Below are 19905 nucleotides of genomic sequence, written 5' to 3'. Positions count from 1 at the left end.
GTACTCTGACCCTTCAGTAATACAGTGTTAATTTTGTAATATATATGACTTTCCACTTTTTGAAACGCGTTTTAGGTTGTTGGAACAACTTGGTTTATTCTCATGTATTCCTGTTTTTCCTTAACCCTGTCTCACAAGCATTTAAAATTTTACTCGGCCTTTTAAAAATGTTTATTCCCTTTCTAGGCCTCTTAGTCTTTTTTGAATTTTTATGATTATAGATAATGCAGTATTGAACATCCTTTTTGTGTTGTCTATTCTTCTTTTCTGATAATGACAATAGTATGGATAAATTTCTAAAAGTGTAATTACTGGGTTAGATAATAGTACAATATATAATCCCTGACTCATCAAGTACCACAATTTCTTGCTAGCAGTTTTTATCATTGTTCATTTGATAGACAAAGTGCTAAAATTTGTAGTAAAAATATTCAAACGTACTTTCATTACATCAGTACTTTAAAATTGTTAAGCTAGCAGAAGCTGAATTGGAAGTTGATTAAGTTGGAGACACACAGTATGTGACATTTTAATAATTGACACAGGTAGCTTTATTGCTTCTGATTAGCATGATATTGGCATCTCTACTGATGTGCCTTAAGTAGTAGAATTTGCCAGAATGAGCTCTTATGAATGAAGAACGTTGCATGTGGTTTTAAAAAAGTTTTATTTTCCTATTTATTTAAAAGAATTCTTATTACTTGGCATTCTCAGATTGGTATAAGATTTTTCTCAGGTTAATAAAGCATTTTAAGTTCTTTGAAAATTAAATGAAAAATAGTTATTTTAAAAAGAATGTATTTTTTCAAGTAGGGATACTTTAACCTTATAAAAGGCTAATAGATGAGATGCACTATATGTATATTTCTTCTCAGATTTTTTATTGTTATCAATAAACATGTGAACACTTTATTACTCTTTTTAATTTAAATTTTAAGACGTTGCTGGCAAATGGAAAAATGAATACTGAATATACCATTTCTATTCATATTTTTCTGAATCAGAATCCATATTAACATAGAGCTGATTGAAATCTTCCCTGTGAGGGGGAAAACTGTTGGGGACAAGAGGAAGGCTTGCTAAATGATTAATGTGAACAAGATTGTGGATGGATGCTTGACTAGCTTAGGGAAGCACATGGTTTGTGAGAGCTTTTAAAAGCACTGTAGCAGCTTACATTTTTACATAACCCCTAACTCTAAGTGAGTCATCTATTTCATAAAGCAATGTTCGCAAGATCCCAAAGGTGGCGTTTGATGCCAGTAGAGTTTTAAACCCGTCATGCATCCTGTCACTCTAATTATCAGTGGCCTCACCCCACATCCATTCAGAAATAATAAAGCACATAAACTATAATTTTTTTCTCATAGCCATTAGTGTTACTTCAAGTACTTGAAAATAACAGAACTGTTTATTGCCTTAAAACATTCTGTGCTTTAGGTTGTCGCCAATTCAGAGAGATTTTCTTCCCTCTCTGTTCCTAAACAGAGAATGTTATTGTACAGATCTCGGATTCTGAGATTTCATTATAAATTATTCGATGATACAATATATAATGACATGCAGTGGACTTTGATTCATCCCTTAAGTTAATAGTGAAACTAGGTATTTGAAAATATTATATATATATAATTATATTCAAAAAGTAAGGTAGAAATAATGAGAAAAAAGTTACCACCAAGATCTCTCTTTTTGTAATAGAACAGTCTTGAAACCTTATTACAGGAACTCATTTTTATCTGTGAGAGTAAGAATTTCCTTTTGAAACCCTCATCTCCAGTAGCCATTCCAGTCTAACTCATTGACCTGAAAATTTTTCATGCGTCCCAATAGCTGCTTGCAGTATGCATAGGATGTTTTTGTATTTAATCAAGAAGACTTGCTTGTATCTATCTATAGCTCTTCTGTATGCTTTGAAGGGACACACATCATTCATCCCGAATGGAAAATGGCTGATGAATGCTTTTTAAGAGCACATAATAGATATATGTTTAATTGAATTAAGGGAAGGGAAAAACCCATTCTTGCCTTAATAAAAACCATTCTTGCCTTAATAAAAATTACCGTGGTTTAAAAAAGCAGTGTGTAATTTGAGAAGAGAATAATTTTTTCCATGTAGACCATATTCTAAAGGTCTATGATCTGAAAAGCAGGGTCCTTTCCAGGGACCAGCTATCTGAGTCCCCAGAACCACTTGGTGGACTTTTAAAGGTGTTTGATGAGAGATTATATATGGTTTCCAGGGTTCACAAAGTATCTGAAATTCTAATGTTTAAGAAACTTGAAAAATTTATAATCAAAATGAATATATATTTAATTGAAAATCTATAAACTTTAACATCATAACAACTTCATTGTCAATTTAGTCTTCATAAATTTTATTTGCAAACAATTTTTAGGTTGTATTTTCTTACTTCCCATGATCCCTGAGTATGTACAGTGATTGCTAAGAAATAATAACCAATGGTAAACTATAGGTGTGGCTTCTTGCCGTATGATTTCAAAAGCAAAAATATAACCTCTTCTTTTTCAGAAAAAGTTCTAGTTTATATGGTGTATTGCTATATTATACTACCTTTGCATGGATATGAGGTGAGGCCATCAATAATAAGAATGACTCTGTCCCGGGCTTCCCTGGTGGTGCAGTGATTGAGAGTCCGCCTGCCGATGCAGGGGACACAGGTTCGTGCCCCGGTCTGGGAAGATCCCACATGCCACGGAGCGGCTGGGCCCGTGAGCCATGGCCGCTGAGCCTGTGCGCCTGGAGCCTGTGCTCCGCAATGGGAGAGGCCACAACAGTGAGAGGCCCGCGTACCACAAAAAAAAAAAAAAAAAAAAGACTCTGTCCCTAAGAGGCTTAAAACAGAGCTGGCATTAAAAGCTACTGTGGGGAGAGACCACCAGCCAGAGATAGATGTCCATTCTTCTCCATTATTCATGCCCATGCTTTTCTGTATTACTTGTATAATAATTAAGTGGAATATTCTTTGAAAGAAAAATATTCCCTAATGCTACTTATGTTCACTAATTATACCTGTAGTGATTAGAAAGAATAGAGGGAAAAAGCTGCATAGAATATTTGAAATGTATGGGGTTCAAACTACATTAAAGTAAGTCAGTAAAAAATTACATCTGTTTCAATCCCAAATTTTTTTTTTTTTTTTTTTTTTTCGGTACGCGGGCCTCTCACTGTTGTGGCCTCTCCCATTGCGGGGCACAGGCTCCGGACGCGCAGGCTCAGCGGACATGGCTCACGGGCCCAGCCGCTCCGCGGCATGTGGGATCTTCCCGGACCGGGGCACGAACCCGTGTCCCCTGCATCGGCAGGCGGACTCCCAACCACTGCGCCACCAGGGAAGCCCCCAAATTTGTTTTTTGTAAATACAGTTGTAGCTTCTTGTTTCACTGTAAAATCTGTCATAAATAGTGTAAGTATCATTTGAAATTATCTTTCTCTGGCAGTTTCTTTAAAATTTGAAGCTATAATCATATTTCTAAGTTTTGCAAGGTACTAAGCATAATGATTCATTTTATCATATTAAGATGACTCATCCCCAAACCAGAAATAATGATATGTGGTAATTTTGAAAAAACCTCTTGATCCACTTCAGCTCTTTTAACTCCTTTGTTAAGGCTTTCTAGAAATCTCTGTTTTGCTCCTCTGGGGATCCCTAAACTAGAAGGTAGACATTTAAGTGATTCCTAAACTACTGTAGACCCTAGGATGTAATAAACATGAATCTTGCAGTTCTTGTAGATTACTTGCTTTCAAAGGATTTATCTTTCTAGTACAAGAGCAAACTGTATGCCTGCATGGTAGAAAATTCTTCTGATTTTGAAACTTAACTCCAGGCACTTAAGTTTGTGGGAAAATTATGATACCTGAATTGCTATGAATACAAAATGTTCATGAATTTTAGAAGGTGCTTCTGTAATTGCAACCAGAGCTTCAAAGTGCAGAAATATGAGTCAGTAATTTCCAGGCAACACCGTGCAGGGCATGAGAGAAAAGGTTAACTGCAATGCCTCCCTCAGTACCACAGTGCTCACTGTTATTAAAGCCATAGGTCTCTGACTCTTCCTGATTCGTGGGTACACATTTTTCTCTGACCAGACACGGTTGTTGCTATTGGAAGTACAGCTTGTCTGCCTCCTGCTCTGTCCCACTGGCCTGTGCCCTGCAGGCAGTGATGGGATGCCAGGGAGCTGGATGGCCTTGTCTAAGTGGCTTTTACTCTGGTGCCTGCCGATTTCTCGGCCTCCAGATATTGAACACTAGGTCCTTAGTGATATTGGTTCACATCCTTATAGTTTTGCAGGAGTGATTTGGTCACTTACTGTGCTGCTGTTTGGGAGAGGATCAGTACGGCTTTCCTTCACCAGTGTATCCTTTGAATAAACCAAGGATGTCGTGTAATTGTAATCCCGTTCCTTTCTAAATGTCCTCTGCAGATTTTAGTATGATCTTTTATTAGTCTTACAACAACACTGTGCGGTAGGCAGTGGGACAGATATTATCTCATTTTCGACATGGGAATCTGAACATCATTAGCAGTTACACAGCTAGAACTTAGATTTCTAACCCAGTTGTTTGTCTGCCCAGAGAGAAAGAAATTATGACCTAAGCAGTCTCTTCCGGGGAGGTGAAAAGCAGCTTCATAGGAAAATCACAAGTAAAGCCTAAAGACCCTGTAGGAAATACTGAGAGTGCAAAGTTGGGATCCAACTCCAGAATTCTCTAGGGAACAGTTTTGTCTTCAATTTACAGTATTTGTGTTGCAAATGGCTATTCCTGATGGAGCAGTGAGTACAGACCGTCCTTTATCTGGGATTGGAGGCATCTAGGAGTTCTATTTATTTCAGATTGGTCAGGGATGTTTACCTTCTACAGTGATGGACATTCTCTTCCTTCATTAGCTATTTAAGGATTTCTCTATGATACCTCCCCCTCAACACACACACACACACACACACACACACACACATTACTGCTGCCTCAGTTATTTCTCTTACAGCTTAAGAATGTTCTCTTTGGAAAGGGTTTTCTCTAAGAGGAACTCCTCACTCACAATTGGATAGTTTGTAACAAAACTCACCTTTTCACTCTGTTTGGGAAGAGTTAGGAAAGTTATCACAGGGTGGTAACATTTGATCTTGCATTTGAAGGATGAGGATAGGCATTTCCCGACATATTTCTTAGTATTTTCAGAAAATTTCCTTCCTTCTGCCAGTCCAATGAATTTTTATGTTATTGTAACTACAGAAAAAAAAAATTTATTCTAGAACTTTAGAAATAGAGCCCCAGTGCACTCACTATTCCAGAAGGAAAACCTGCATTTAATGTTGAATAATCATTAGGTTAGCAACAAGAAAAGCGTTAATTTCAAATACGGCAAAAAAATTCTGCTCTATTTCATATACACCTAACTTCTTTCTGGAGATTATTGCTTCTCTTCTCACATGTTTTACTTCATATATATATGAAGTACATATGTGTGTGTGTGTATATATATATATATATATATGTATAAAGCAATTATATATATATATATGTACACACTTCCAATTCTGGAACTCCCTTTTCTTTTCTGCTTTTCTTTAGGACCAATAAATGGCATTTTCCAAGGTACCTTCTTTAGAGTCTCTTTTCAATTTTGAAATAACATCTGAATTTTTAGACACCAGGCTTTATTAGTGAAGAATGGATAGCATTCTCTTATTTTATCCTACTAATTACCAATCGTAATTTCATATCTTGCTTTCCAGCCTGTTCCTCAGTTAGACTTGGGGATAATGAAGAAGTTTTCTAGGGGCATCTCAAAAATGACTTGGGACCAGACACATATGCCATTTGCAGCAGGTCCATACCTTGGCTGGTGATAAAAACTTCCCTTCCAAGAGTTCCTGGCAGTATAGGATTTAACCATCTGCTGTAAAACTTGCCTGACAAATATCTTAAATGTTTACATTTTGATGTTATGTCATTAATTTAATGGAATAGACATCATTCATTACAGTCTTTCTCCCTATATGTATTCTAAAAATTACTAAATTTCTTGTAAATACACAATATTCCAGGATCTCCACGCATCTCAGATAATAGTTTATATATTCTTTCCATTAATGTCTAACACAGTGATTTAGGAATACCAAGCACTCAACAAATACTTGACAGAATAAAGAAAATGCATGAGTTAATGCATGCATCCATGAATGAATAAATAAATCAGATGACCAGATAATTCTTCTGGTGTTTTCTTCTCTAACTCTCAAATCTCTACCCCCTCTCCATTGGCTACTCTGCCAAACTTCTCCCCATCCTAAATCAGCCTGCCTCTCTGCATTAAACCCTGACTTACATCTCTCCTTCCAGTCACCTGCAAACTTTTAAAAAGTATAGTCTAACCTTACTGCCTGCACTTACTTTCCTGCTTACTCCTTGATCACTCCAGTTCTTTCAGCTCCACTCTGCAGAAATGGCGATCTTGGGGGAGATACACAGCATCTCAGTCACTAAGTTCCATGACCTCTGTTGAATCCACTTTCAAACAGAATTTGCACTTCACTTCACCTTGTTGAACGCTCAGTCATTATTAAAACTCTGCTCTGGAGGCCCCTCACATACTATCCTGGTTCTCGTACAGTTGTGATTTGGTTATTTTTGTTCATGGTCTTTTCCTTGGTCCCTCTTTAATACTGTGTCTGGCCTTGGATTTCTCCTTCCTATTCTGTAATCTCTTCCTGGATATACCTTGCTATGTTATACTTAATTCCCAAGGTCTATAGGTATATCCAAACTTATGAAGACCTTTCTCACACATGATGTAAAAATTCCTACTGTCCCTGTTCTTCAGAAGATTTATGCAAATATTTAAAGTTTTGTGCAACAGCTGAGAAAGCTGGTATCCTTAAAGCTTATTATTTATTTGTTTATTTATTTTGGAGGATGGCTACCTCTACTTGTAATCCTCTAGGCTTTAATGAATTACAAGAATATAATCTATATGTTACTAATTGCTAGTACCAAATTTTTTTCAGGAAGTAAGAGAAAACACAGATTATCAGGCCATCTTCTTTTAAGAATGGAGATTGCAAACTTAACCAACTTCTGGGAAGTGTAAGATTTCCTTTTCTCTCCAGTAACACCCTTGCCGGAAAATGCTAAACTCTTGGTCTCACGTGCACGCACTGAATTAGATACATTCTAGGCCACCAGGAAACTCAGCTCACATTCGATACACTAAGTACTAACTCATTTGGATAATTATTGCAAACACTCAGAAGTCTCTGCTGTGAAGAGGCGGTACGTGGTTGCCGGTGAACCGAAGTCTTAGCTTTGGGGTAGATAAAACGGATGAGACACTTCTTTAGCAATATGCCCTTCTATGTGCATTGTTCTTCGTATGGGCAGTGTTTTGTGTTTACGGATTTGCATCAGGATATCTGTGTGTCTGTGTATCTGTGGAGCTAAGGAACAGCTGTTGCCACTCCACCTGGTGTGTACATTCAAACTTAGACCGCACCACTCTCTGTTGTCCCCAGTACAGACTGAATGTTAGTTGCCATTTATTATCACAGTTGCCTTTTTATTCTTATTGTAGGGAGGTATTTTCTTATACCCAAGCGTCTGTTAAAAGAATATCCCCATGAAACACAGAAAGTACTATATCTTGTGGTACATTTTTGGGGAACACCTGAAAATTATTTCTCACTTAATATGCAAGCGGAATGCATCTCTGTCAGGTTTATTGTTCTAGTTGTATATTTTGAGTATAGTAGGCTTCACTCATTAATGTTTCCTCTTGTGGCCCATGTTGGCTTTTGATTTGTCATTTCTTAGCGTCCTCTTCATTTGTTTACCCTCAGCATCCTGTAAATGCTGCTAAATAAATGATTTTTAGTGGTTGCCATATTCACATTGTATTTCAATGTGTAATGATGATTTTTACACTTGTTATAAAAATATTAACGATTAAAACAAACAGATAAAGTGAAATTATATACAAGGTTCATTCGAAAGATTAACATAGAAAAATCAGGACCTGAAGGGATCATCTGCTTCAGCTTGCTGCCTTCCTGCAGGTTTAGTGATGAACAGTAACGGTAACAACAGCGACAGCAACAATATAGCAGCATCTCTGTGGTTTTGGGTTTTTTTTTCAGGTTACAAAATGCTTTCGCATGCATTTTATGAAATTACGGGAGGTCCAGAAACGGTGATGTAGCCTTTTTTCCTCCATCTTAAAATATTACAAAAAGAAGACCTAGCAAGGGAGGACCTATGGGTAGGCCAGACATAGAGGAAATGGGAAATCCCAGCTGGGCCGCTGATCCCACTGGTAACAGCATTTTCTGCCTGACAGAATGTGAGAATACAGTTCAGTGTCTCAGAAGTCTAATATTGGGGTAGAAGGTGTGTAATGTTGCCTCATATTGGCAGTAACCATGTCTATTTCATTTTCCATTTTCTCACATCTGCACTGTGAAGTCACCACTTCACTTGGTGTTTTTTGTGAGTACAGGAGGGTAGGGTTTTGAAAATCTTTAAGTTTTACTGTATCTAAATTTCCAAGCTATAACGCATCTAAAAAGTTTCCTGAAAATACACTGAGCGGTTATTTTCGTTAGGTAATACTTCCTACAGGGAACCAATATGAGAATTCATTTGTTTACATAAAGATAGATAGATAGACAGATGGGTGATAGATAAAGATTAAGCCCTTATTGTGTGTATAACACCTGTTTCATACTATGGAGGAATGAAAGAAATATAAGAGGAAATTGATTGAAAAGAACAGATATACGCTACCTTCTACTTTATATGCTCACCTATCTTCGTGTGTTCATAGGGGTGAGAAATCTCATAGGTCTGGATGCTCACGAAAAGAAAGAACAGAAGAGAGAAGAGTGAGAGGGAATTCTCAGAGTGGGGAGGCACATTGATTGTGAAGATAAAGACTGTGGGATGTTTAATTGGAACGTCTTATCACAAAGAGACTGGCAAAGGTGGCAGCTAGCACCTTGATACTTCAAAAAAATAGATTCATTTGCCTATGGTGGAAGGATACTTCTCTCAAAAAGTAATTCAGTGATGCATTTTTGGTTCCTTTTTGTAGATGTTATGCTTCTTATTGAAACAATGATTGATGCCAATAACTATTTGAATGCCAGATGCGTGTGCCTTTTGTGCCCTTCCCAGGAACCACAGTCATCCCTTCGTGACTTTGCTATGTCATGGTCAACCACTTCAGCCTCAGTTAGACATGATCTGTCCAGTGGATTTAGGGGTTACAATTCAATGTGGGATTTGAATTGTAATCGTCCATCACAGTGAAAAACTGTCAGTTCTAATCAATCTGTCTTTATTACCATTTTCATCATAATTCTCACTGCTTTGTTTTTATATAAGGTTGCCATTACCACCTGGAGCTTTTTCAGGACTCTGGAAGAATCAGGAGGCATTCAAGCATTTATACTTTGAAAAATTTCCTGTAAGAACTTTATTGTACTTTTTTTTTAAATCATCTTACACACTTCTCTATAGTTCTTGCCTATTAAGTTGAGTGGCTGGCTTTTAGAATCATGGATCACAAAGCAACTTTTAAAGGTTATTTGGACCAGTTTCCAGATCTCAGGGATAAGAATGCCCAAACCTCAAATGTCTAAATAAGTCATTTTAATATTTTTTATCAATCTCTGGACATAGAAATTTCTCCGTTTCTCTTAGCAGCTTTTTCTGAAACGTAACAGCCTTTCATATCAAGAAAGGTTTTGTTAAATTAAAACTTCAGGGGACTTTCTGTATGATTCCTCACATTGGATTCCTCTGCACGGACTGAGAACATCTGATCAGAACTGGACACTGTCATTAGAACCTCTTTACCTCCTCTCCCCCGGTTATGTGAGCAAAATTTGTTCTGTTTGCCAGAAGTTGTATTTTTTTAAATCCCTTTAGCTATTACTGACATTCTTTCCTGAGTGTCCTCTGAGTTCTTTATTTTATAATACAGATACAGGATAGAGACAGTGTTCTCAACGCCTAACCTCCAGTGCTCTGGATAACAAACAGTATCTTTCTGTGTTCTGTTTTATCATTTACCTATTACTCTGTGGTTTGTGTTTATAACAGCACATAATTGATAATAGGCGAAAGGGTCCCACTATCATCTTTCTGCTGTTTCTTCGCTTCTATTTCTTTCCCTGAGAGAGATACCTGGTCCTCATTTTACACTGGGTAAAAAAGAATCAATGATTAGAATTTCATTTTAAAAAAGGTGAGTCTATTTAGCATTTTTGTGAAGGACAGCTAACCTAATCAACTAGACAAATGACGAGAATTAAAATAGCTTCCTTTAGAAAGACATCTCAGGGTTAAATGACCTCAGTAGCCAAGATTAAACATGCCCCAAGGGACTGTGGCAGAGAAGATTTGTCAGTAGAGTTGACTCCAATCAGCCCAATCTATCTGCCTGATGGGCTGCAGTCAAATCACCAGAATACTGATGTGATTAATTATAACCTGACAGTGGTTCATAATATGTGCATGTGGTTTTCAGCATGACCGCCTTTAACACTGAAAGCTCCTTCAAAGCCCCATAAACCATAGTTTATGATTAAACTATATGTAGTGAATCTATACTCTTGTCTTGTTACCCTGACCTCAACCCTTTCATCTAAGGATTTAATAACAGCACAGAAGGGTTCTATAACTTGCTCCCAGTTTAGAAGTAACAGAGCTGACATTTGGACCCATATATTCTGGCTCCAGAGCCCATGTCTTTACTTTACTCTCTGATAGTAATTGCAGTAAGAGCTGCCAGTTATTCAGGGCTCATGATGTGCCAGGGTCTGCCCTTTTTAGATGCTCCATCTCATGTATGCTTCTCACAGCCTTATAAGGTATGGTCCGTTACCCTGTTTAACAGGCGAGCATGCTGAGTCTTAGGAAGATTTAGAAACACAAATAGTGACTCACCTGGATTTGTCCTGAAGCCCATGCTTGTAATACAGGTATTAATGTAACTCAGAAGCATTAGGGGAAGTAATATTTATTTCTTTCTACTTCTTATTCTTCTTGATTTTTCATTCTATTGTGATAGCTGGACCAGTGAAGATGTACTGCTACTCTTGAGTCGATAAAAAAAAAATGAAATTTTATACTTACTATTTAACTATATATCACTGAGGCTGCAGTGCAATCCAAATCTGTGTTAACAAACTAGTGGTCTATTTTGTAATTATTCATAGAGAGCTTTAATGCTTTTAAAATTTAACACAATTAAAGAAGAAATTTATCAGAGAACTACTTTGCAATACCAAAGTATACTGGAAATATTGAGCTATTACTTCTCCATTAAAAGGAAGAAATTGGGTTCATAAGCTTTACAACTCTCAGTTCAAACACTTAACGTGAACATATATAAGAACACTTTTATTCTTGGCTGTTAGGGGAGCAGAGAGATTCTAGTAGGCTTTCAAAATCAAAAATAGTTTAATTCCATAGGCTAGTTATGAAAAAAATTCAAATGAATACAGTAAACCTATTTCTATCACATTTTATATTTTACCAAGCTTAAAAATGATTGCATTACCTAATACTACATGCTAATCAGACATTATTTATTCTTATTTTCAGGGATACTATGACACCATGGATGCTGGTTACATGGATGAAGAAGGTTACATATATGTTATGTCTCGAGTTGATGACGTGATAAATGTTGCAGGTCACAGGATTTCTGCAGGTGCCATTGAAGAGGTATTGATGACTATTGGTCTTTTATTCCAGGTAGTATTTAGGGACAGAGCTGAGCTGAAGTCAATACTGAGGTTGTCAATATTGAGGTTAAGTCATTCCACTTGGAAAATTTCCAGACCCTTCCTTGAAGCATAGGCTCGGTTGGTCACTCTGGTATTTCTCTCACCTCACTTTCTCTCCTGTGGATTTTCCTGTTCTCCAGATTCCCCGATTCCTGCCTGAGTGGTAGAGAGGAATTTTAAGCACTTACATATATTTGTAATTTATGGGAGAGTCTATATACATTTGCTTCTTGATCCTTGCTACTTGATTGCTTCTAGCTTCTTGATTTGCACCTGTTGATAGCCAGGTATACATATAGTCTTTACTGGGTGTGTGATTTAAACATTTTATTGTACTCTTAAATCCTGAGAATTTTCTTCCAATGTAAATTACACAAAGTCCCCAGAAGAGTATTTTAAAATGTTTTCAATTTTTTTTACCTTAAAATAGAGTAAAATCCTCCTTTTTATTGTATAATACTATGAGTTTTTTACTTATAGTATAGATTCTTGTAGCCATCACCAACAACCAGGATGCAGAAAAATTTCAACACTGCCCAAGAATTTCCCCATAATGTCACCTTTTTATTCTGACCTTCCCCACCCCTAACCCCTGGGAACCACTAATTTTTTTTTGTTGTTCCTATGTTTTTTGGTTCCTATGTTCTAGAATCTCATATAAATGGAGTAATACAGTATGTAACCTTTGGAGACTGGGCTATTTCATTTAGGAAAGTGCGTTTGAGATCCATTCAGGTTGTGTGTATGTCAATTATTTGTCCTTTTATGTTGCTGTGCAGTATTCCACTGTGTGGATGTACTAACCCATTTATGTTTCCTTTACCCATTAGAGGATATTTTAAGTGCTTCTAGTTTGAGGCAGTTATAAATAATGCTGCCATATACATTCAAGTTCAGGTTTTTGTGCAAAAATTAGTTTTCATTTCTCTAGGATAAATGCCTGTAGTGAGTCTGCTGGGTTACATGTTAAGTGTATGTTTAGGCTTATAAGAAACTACCAAACTGTTCTCTAGAGCGGCTGTGCCATTTTATATTCCCACCCATAGTGTCTGAGGGGGTCTGTTTCTTCCCATCTTCATTAGTACTCAGAACTGCCATTGTTCTTTATTTAAATCATTCTAATAGATGTGTAAAGATATCTCATTGTGCTTTGAATTTGATTGTCTGTAATGACTAAAATGTTGGAAACCTTTCCTTGTGTTTATTGGCCATCAATGTTCTTCTCTGTCATTAAAATCTTCTGCCCATCTTTTTAAAAATTGGGTTGTTTTTCTTATTGTTCAGTTTTGAGAGTTTTTAAGGTATTCTGGATACAAGTCCTTTGTTTGATATGCAGTTTGAAGATATGTATTTTTTTCCTGTCTGTGACTGGTCTTTCTATTCTCTTAAAAGTGCTCTTAATAGAGCAAAAGTGTGTTTCATATTGATGAAGTCTAATTCAGCATTTTTTTCTTTTATAGATGATGATGTTTATCGAAGAACTCTTTCCTAACCCAAGGTCATACTTTCTTCTTTGTTTTCACCTAAAATTTTATAGTTTTACATTTTATATCAATTTACCTTTACATTTTGAGGGGTTTTTTTGTATATAGTGCAAGATATAGGTTGAGGATTTTTTTTTAATGTGGATGCCAATTCTTCCATGTGTTATATGTTGCAAAGACTGGACTTTCTCCATTGAATTGCCTTTGCACCTTTGTAGAAAATTAGCTGACAGTATTTGAGTGGGTCTATTTCTAGAGTATCTCTTGTTTTATTGATCTGTGTGTTTATCTTTTCACCAATACTATTCTGTCTTGATACTTTATAGAATGTCTTAGAGTTGAATAGTGTCCACTATTTTCGAAATCGCTCCACTTTTCAAAAATCGTGTGGATATTCTGTTCCTTTACTTTTCCATATATATTTTAGAATGAGCTTTTCTATAGTTAAAATAAATCCTGCATGGATTCTGATTGGGATTGTGTTAAATCTATAGATGGATTTGAGAAAAATTGATATCTGGGCTATACTGAATTGTCCAATTCATGAACTTTGTATGTCTTTGCATTTATTTAGGTTTTTTTTGATATGTTTCACTGACATTTTATACTTTTTAGTATGCAGATTCTGAACATATTTTCTTTTTTTAAAAATTTATTATTTTATACAGCAGGTTCTTATTAGTTATCTATTTTATACATATTAGTATATACATGTCAATCCCAATCTCCCAATTCATCTCACCACCACCACCCCACCCCACCCCCGCCGCCGCTTTCCCCCCTTGGTGTCCATACGTTTGTTCTCTACATCTGTCTCTCTATTTCTGCTCTGCAAACCGGTTCATCTGTACCATTTTTCTAGGTTCCACATATATGCGTTAATATACGATATTTGTTTTTCTCTTTCTGACTTACTTCACTCTGTATGACAGTCTCTAGATTCATCCACGTCTCTACAAATGATCCAATTTCTGAACATATTTTCTTAATTTATACCTAAGTATTTAGTTTTCTGAGCTATTGTAAATAGAATTTTTTTTTAGTTTTGGTTTCCAAGTTTTCATTGCTAGTGGATAGAGAACTGCTATTGACTTTTATGAACTGATATGTATCTTATGATCTTGTTAAATTCATTTACTAGTTCTAAGAGTTGTGTGTATATGTGTGTGTATGTGTGTGTTTGTATTTCTTGGGATTTCCTGTGTGGACAGTCATGCTGTCTGTGAATAGAGATAGTTTTATTGCTTGCTTTCCAATCTGAATATTTTTTCTTTCTTTCTCTTGCCTTTTTGAACTGGTCAGAACCTCCACTATGATACTGAGTAAGAGTGATGAGAGCAGTTACCTTCGTCTTGTTCCTGATCTTAGGGTAAAAGCATGCAATATCTTACCATTAAGAATGACGTTACCTGTAGATGTTTCTGTAGATGGCCTTTATCAGATGAGGAAGTTTCCTTCTATTACTAATTTGCTGGGGTTTTTTCTTTCTTTTTTTTTTTTTATCTTGAAAGAATGTTAAATTTTATCAAATGCTTTATCTGCTTCTATTGATATGATTGTGTGGGTTTTCTTTTTAAGCCTGTTAATATGGTGAATCACATTAATTAATTTTCAACTGTTGAACCAGCTTTGCATTGCTTGGGATATACCTCACTTAGTTGCAATGTATTATTGTTTAATATATTGATTTTTTTTTTAATTTATAGTAATTTTTGCTGATCGGAAGTTGGCTTTGTGTGGTAATCATGTTTTTAATAGTGTTTGTATCATTTATCTTTTTCCATCCTTTCCTTTTTAATATATCTAGATCATTATGTCTCCTGTGGCCTTTTTGTAGATAACATAGTTGGGTCTTGTTCTTATTTTAATCCAGTTTTACAATTTCTATCTTTTAACTGGTGTTTTTAAGACCATTAACATTTAACTTAAGTATTGATATATTTATGTCTCCAAGTTTATTATTGGTTTCCTTCTTGCCTTTTCTCTTTTTTATTTCCCTCATGTTACATTTTCTCCCTTCTTTTAAGTCATTTGGTTCTTTTTTTGTAGCTTCTATTTCTTTGCTGAGAACTTCTCCATTCATTCCAAGGGTGCTTACCCATACTTTCTGGACCACAGTTACTGTGGAGTTGTTAATATTTATCTTTGTTAATTTTATCCTAAATGTGCAAATGAGGCATTCTTTGTCAAAGACAGATTTCTTAATAATAAGTGTGTCATCGCTTTCTTACTCCCGGTCTTACCCCTAGGTGACCCAACAAGAGCCGATGGGAAATTTCCCTACGTAAGTAGCCAGCCACACCATAGATGAGAAATAAGGAAAATTATTTTTCTCTGCTTATAAAGAGGAAGGAGGCAGCTATCTTTCCCCCTCCTAAAGAGGTCTCCTTGGACACATAATAGCCTGAATCCAAATTCCAGTTCTTTGATATGTACATAACATCTCTCCAGGAGGCAGATAGCCCTGTGTGTCTCAACTTTTGCAACCTAGAAATGTTTCCAACTTCTAAGCCTTCATCTTTTTGACATGTAAATACCAAGGAAGATAGTGAGTGGGCCAGTCTGCCCAGCACCTTATGAGTTTAACCTAGGGATCTAGTCTAGGATGTAAGCATTTTGCCCACCCAGGGAAATTAGAAAATTTTATTATCCTTTCATATCAGAGCAATGATCTAAACAAACAGCTATAGATCAAATTCTCAAGGTATTTGAAGTCTCAGGAGCCTAGGGTTTTTTATAGGGCCAATGAGGAAATCTGGAAAAGTTTTATTCCCCTACAGATATAATAGCTACATTAAAATCTTTATCTGATATTTGTAATATTTGGATTGGGGTTTGGCATTTGTTGATTATCTTTTTTAAAGGAGTGTTTAGGTTTTCTAATTCTTTTCATGTCCAGTAATTTTACATTTTATATTTTGACTATTACTTTATGAGATTTTGGATCCTTTGAAAATCATCTGGATTTTTGTTCTTGTGATTGTTTATTTTAGCAGATGGTCAAGCCATTTAAGATCATACCACACGTCCTTACCCACTTTCTGTGGATTGTGGTTCCAACGTCAATTTTGTTTTCAAAGCCTTTACAGTGCTATTCTCGTACATCTCACTGTGTCTCTCTCCCAGAGGCCAATCTGAAACTCAAGTAAAGTGCTCAAAATCTGTGATATGCTGATTCTGGTTGGATTCATGCATATACAACTTTACAGTAGGCTCAGGACATCATACTCAGATTTAAAATATCCCTTTTTCTAGCTCCTTTCTCTCCACGATCTACTCTTCACTTTTTGATTCCCAGGGCTCCCCCTTACTGCTCTTCTCGGATATTTATAGCCTTCCCAGGGCTTCAGCCTCCCCGTACTCCTGCTGGAGTTCAGTCCTGCAAGGTCTACCTACCTAGCGTCCCTGGGGAGAGGAAGGGACTCTGTCTCTTTGTTAGCACTTGCCTGGTATAGGGCAGAGCTAGTCAACAGGGATCAGCTCTCAGGAACTGGATGGCTGCTGGTGGGGAGGACAAGTGGTACTGAATCTTTCCTGGCTCTCTTGGTGTAAGATGGGGGAGTCCCCAGTGCTCCATCCCCAGGATCTGCTGCACAGTGATAGTGGAGAAGGGAGAGGACACAGCTCTTTGGCTGCATTCACCTGGTGAAAGGTGTGAAGAGTCAACAAGGTGGTTACAGCTCTGTAGGAAGGAAGAGGGACACTGCTTCTTCATTGGTGTCCATCTGGAGTAGGGACAATAAAATCAAAATGATTCTGTTTCCCAGCTCCTCTGCTCCTTTTCCTGGACATCTAGGTGGACACAGCAGGCATTTCTTAGGGCTTTTTCTGTCTGTACTTATTGACAGTTCCACATTTTTGACTGATATAGAACCCAGGCCAGAATATATAGGAGGCAAAATCAACAAACTAACGAACCATAACAACAATGAAAACCAAAAACTTCTAAACAAGCAAAAAACAAGGGACTCACCATCAGGTTGTCTCTCAGGTTCTGATAGAGTCTTCTGGTATGAATTTTTTTTTTTTTTTTGCGGTACGCGGGCCTCTCACCGTTGTGGCCTCTCCCGTTGCGGAGCACAGGCTCCGGACGCGCAGGCTCAGCGGCCATGGCTCACGGGCCCAGCCGCTCAGCGGCATGTGGGATCTTCCCGGACCGGGGCACGAACCCGTGTCCCCTGCATCGGCAAGCGGACTCTCAACCACTGCACCACCAGGGAAGCCCTTCTGGTATGAATTTTAGCCCAAAGTATTCCATCGCAATTAGTGGAAGTGATAAGATGGAATGTATTTACTCCATCTTTTCCAGAACCAAACCCAGAATAGTTTTCGAATGGAATGGGGCAAACTGCAGTTTAAATTAAAGAAAATGCTTAAAGCAGTATGACTGATAATGCAGTAGGATGAGAGTATGCAGAATCATAGTTCCCCTTTCTCTAATTAAAAAAATGGTCACTTTCTCAAAAGGTTGTACTTCAGCCCCAAATTAACACTTAACACTTCTTGTCATGTAGGCTTTTCTTTCTTTTTTTTTTTTGGTACGCGGGCCTCTCCTGTTGTGGAGCACAGGCTCCGGACGTGCAGGCTCAGCGGCCATGGCGCACGGGCCCAGCCGCTCTGTGGCATGTGGGATCTTCCCTGACTGGGGCACGAACCCGTGTCCCCTGCATTGGCAGGCGGACTCTTAACCACTGCGCCACCAGGGAAGCCCTAGGCTTTTCTTTCTTAGTGACGGTCAATGTGATATTATTTGAGTAAAAGGAAATAATTTTATAAAATATTTTGGAACATGTGACTTTTATCTGCTTTTATAATATTGTTTTTAACTGACTGTGAATTTTGTGATAACCTGAAATTGAAATTTATGCTTCATGTATTTTGGTGTGTTGACAAAAGATGGTTCTGGCTTCAGGAACTTTTAATTTCTTGCTTATAGGAGATTACGTCCATTTCTGACAGACTCAGCTAATCGAAATACAGAGATTACATATGCATAGCTCTTATTATCAGTCAAAATTCTTAGTTCTCTCTTTTATTTTTAGAATGAAGGGTGCCAACCTATTCAAATATATATTGTGCTTTAATGTTTCTACTGACATGCTTCTCACTATATGTAACAGCAGAGTGAGGCAGGCAGAAGATAGGCAGTTAAAACAGCAAAATTGAAAAAACTGTGCCAGAATCCATGACATCTAACAGGAATTTTGTCCCCGGGTCTTAGAGTGCTCATCGCATGTAACAGGACACTTCTCAGCCTTAAACCTTCTTGAAGTGAATGTCTCCCTTTATATGAATTAAGTGATTAACTCTTTATTGTATATTTATGTCTAATAAGGAAATTAATATCTCAATTCTGGGTTGTCTTCTCCATGTTAGAATCTATTAGAGGGTTGAAAACCAACATTTTTACCGGCTTTTTCCCAGCTCCTTAGTAAAGTTGCTTAACAAATTGATAATATGTACATGAAATGTTCATATTAATGACAGCTTTTACTAAACTGCCCAAACCTTATTTTATATTTAAATGCTTTTCTGGGAGTCTTAATAATGAATGCTGGATTCCACTTTGATTTTTTGAAATAGGACTTGAGGGTCTTAAATCCATTGGGAATATTATTTATAGAAAATAAAAATAGACTGAATGTCTATTTATATACAGTGAAAATATCTGAGCTTTTTCAGTTTCCCAAAGTAACATTTGACAAATGTATCACCTTACATAAGACTAAATCAAACAGAAATTCTACTAAAATGACTACATCACAAACATTTCAGGAAACACTGTGTTCTTTTCTGTTCTCGACATAAGAAAATAGAGTCCTACAATGGCTTTTAGAAATTTAAGAGGACATTATCCTTGCATATCCCAATGCATGTGAGGGCCTTCTATAAATATCCAGTAATAACCAAATCTATTTGAACAGCTGATTAATCTTTGAAAGCCTACCATCTAGCTGGACAATTGGGACACTTAGGTGGAAGTTCAAGGTATTCTTAAGAAAAATGTGTCCTAAATCTGCTAGTTCAGGTCATGCGAGCTCAAGTTACTAGGAGTCAATGTGGTCCTTCTGCTTAGTTCTTTTTCACTGTTGTGGGTAGATCTTTTCATGCAGAGACATCTCCAGGGAACAAATTGGGCTCCCTGATTTCATTCTTCCCTTGTAGCTTAAGATTTAGTTTGTTAAATAATCCTACGAGTATCCTTGGAAACTTGGAAATCTGGTGTTAAAATACTACATTTAAAGCCTAGGGCAGTGTTCGCATACAGTTTTCCCTTTCGAAGGTTATTCTGACCAAAGCATCACTGTTTGTTTTTCAAGCTAGCTATTTTGTTCACTATTTTAGGAATAATTTCTTCAAGATTGAATATATTTCCATAAAGTGCATATTCAACAAAGATGCCATGCAATTTCATTTCTACCCAACACTAAATGACTGCTGGATGTAAATAGTTGTAAAATTGCTGAATATTTTCCTGGGCACTGATATGAATATTGATGAAGATGTGGAATCTGGCAGTTTCCTAGGTGACTTCATTGTCAGAGGAGGTAAAACAATATTCCTCCTCTTCCCATAGCAAAGACAATCTCCCTCTGCAGAG

At 36.9% G+C, this 19905-nt stretch overlaps 1 protein-coding gene across 1 annotated transcript in view; it reads left to right on the top strand.

Annotated features, from left to right (window-relative positions):
* ACSS3 (acyl-CoA synthetase short chain family member 3) overlaps positions 1-19905 on the top strand; it is a 145258-nt gene that overhangs the window by 119809 nt on the left and 5544 nt on the right. The window contains exons 12-13 of the mRNA XM_065887727.1: positions 9410-9491; positions 11636-11758. Of these exons, the coding sequence (XP_065743799.1) occupies positions 9410-9491; positions 11636-11758 (205 nt within the window). The remainder of the gene's footprint in view (positions 1-9409; positions 9492-11635; positions 11759-19905) is intronic.

Source organism: Phocoena phocoena, chromosome 11 (genome assembly GCF_963924675.1).
Source record: "Phocoena phocoena chromosome 11, mPhoPho1.1, whole genome shotgun sequence".
Classification (NCBI taxonomy): domain Eukaryota; kingdom Metazoa; phylum Chordata; class Mammalia; order Artiodactyla; family Phocoenidae; genus Phocoena; species Phocoena phocoena.
This window is presented reverse-complemented; position numbering and strand designations above follow the sequence as displayed.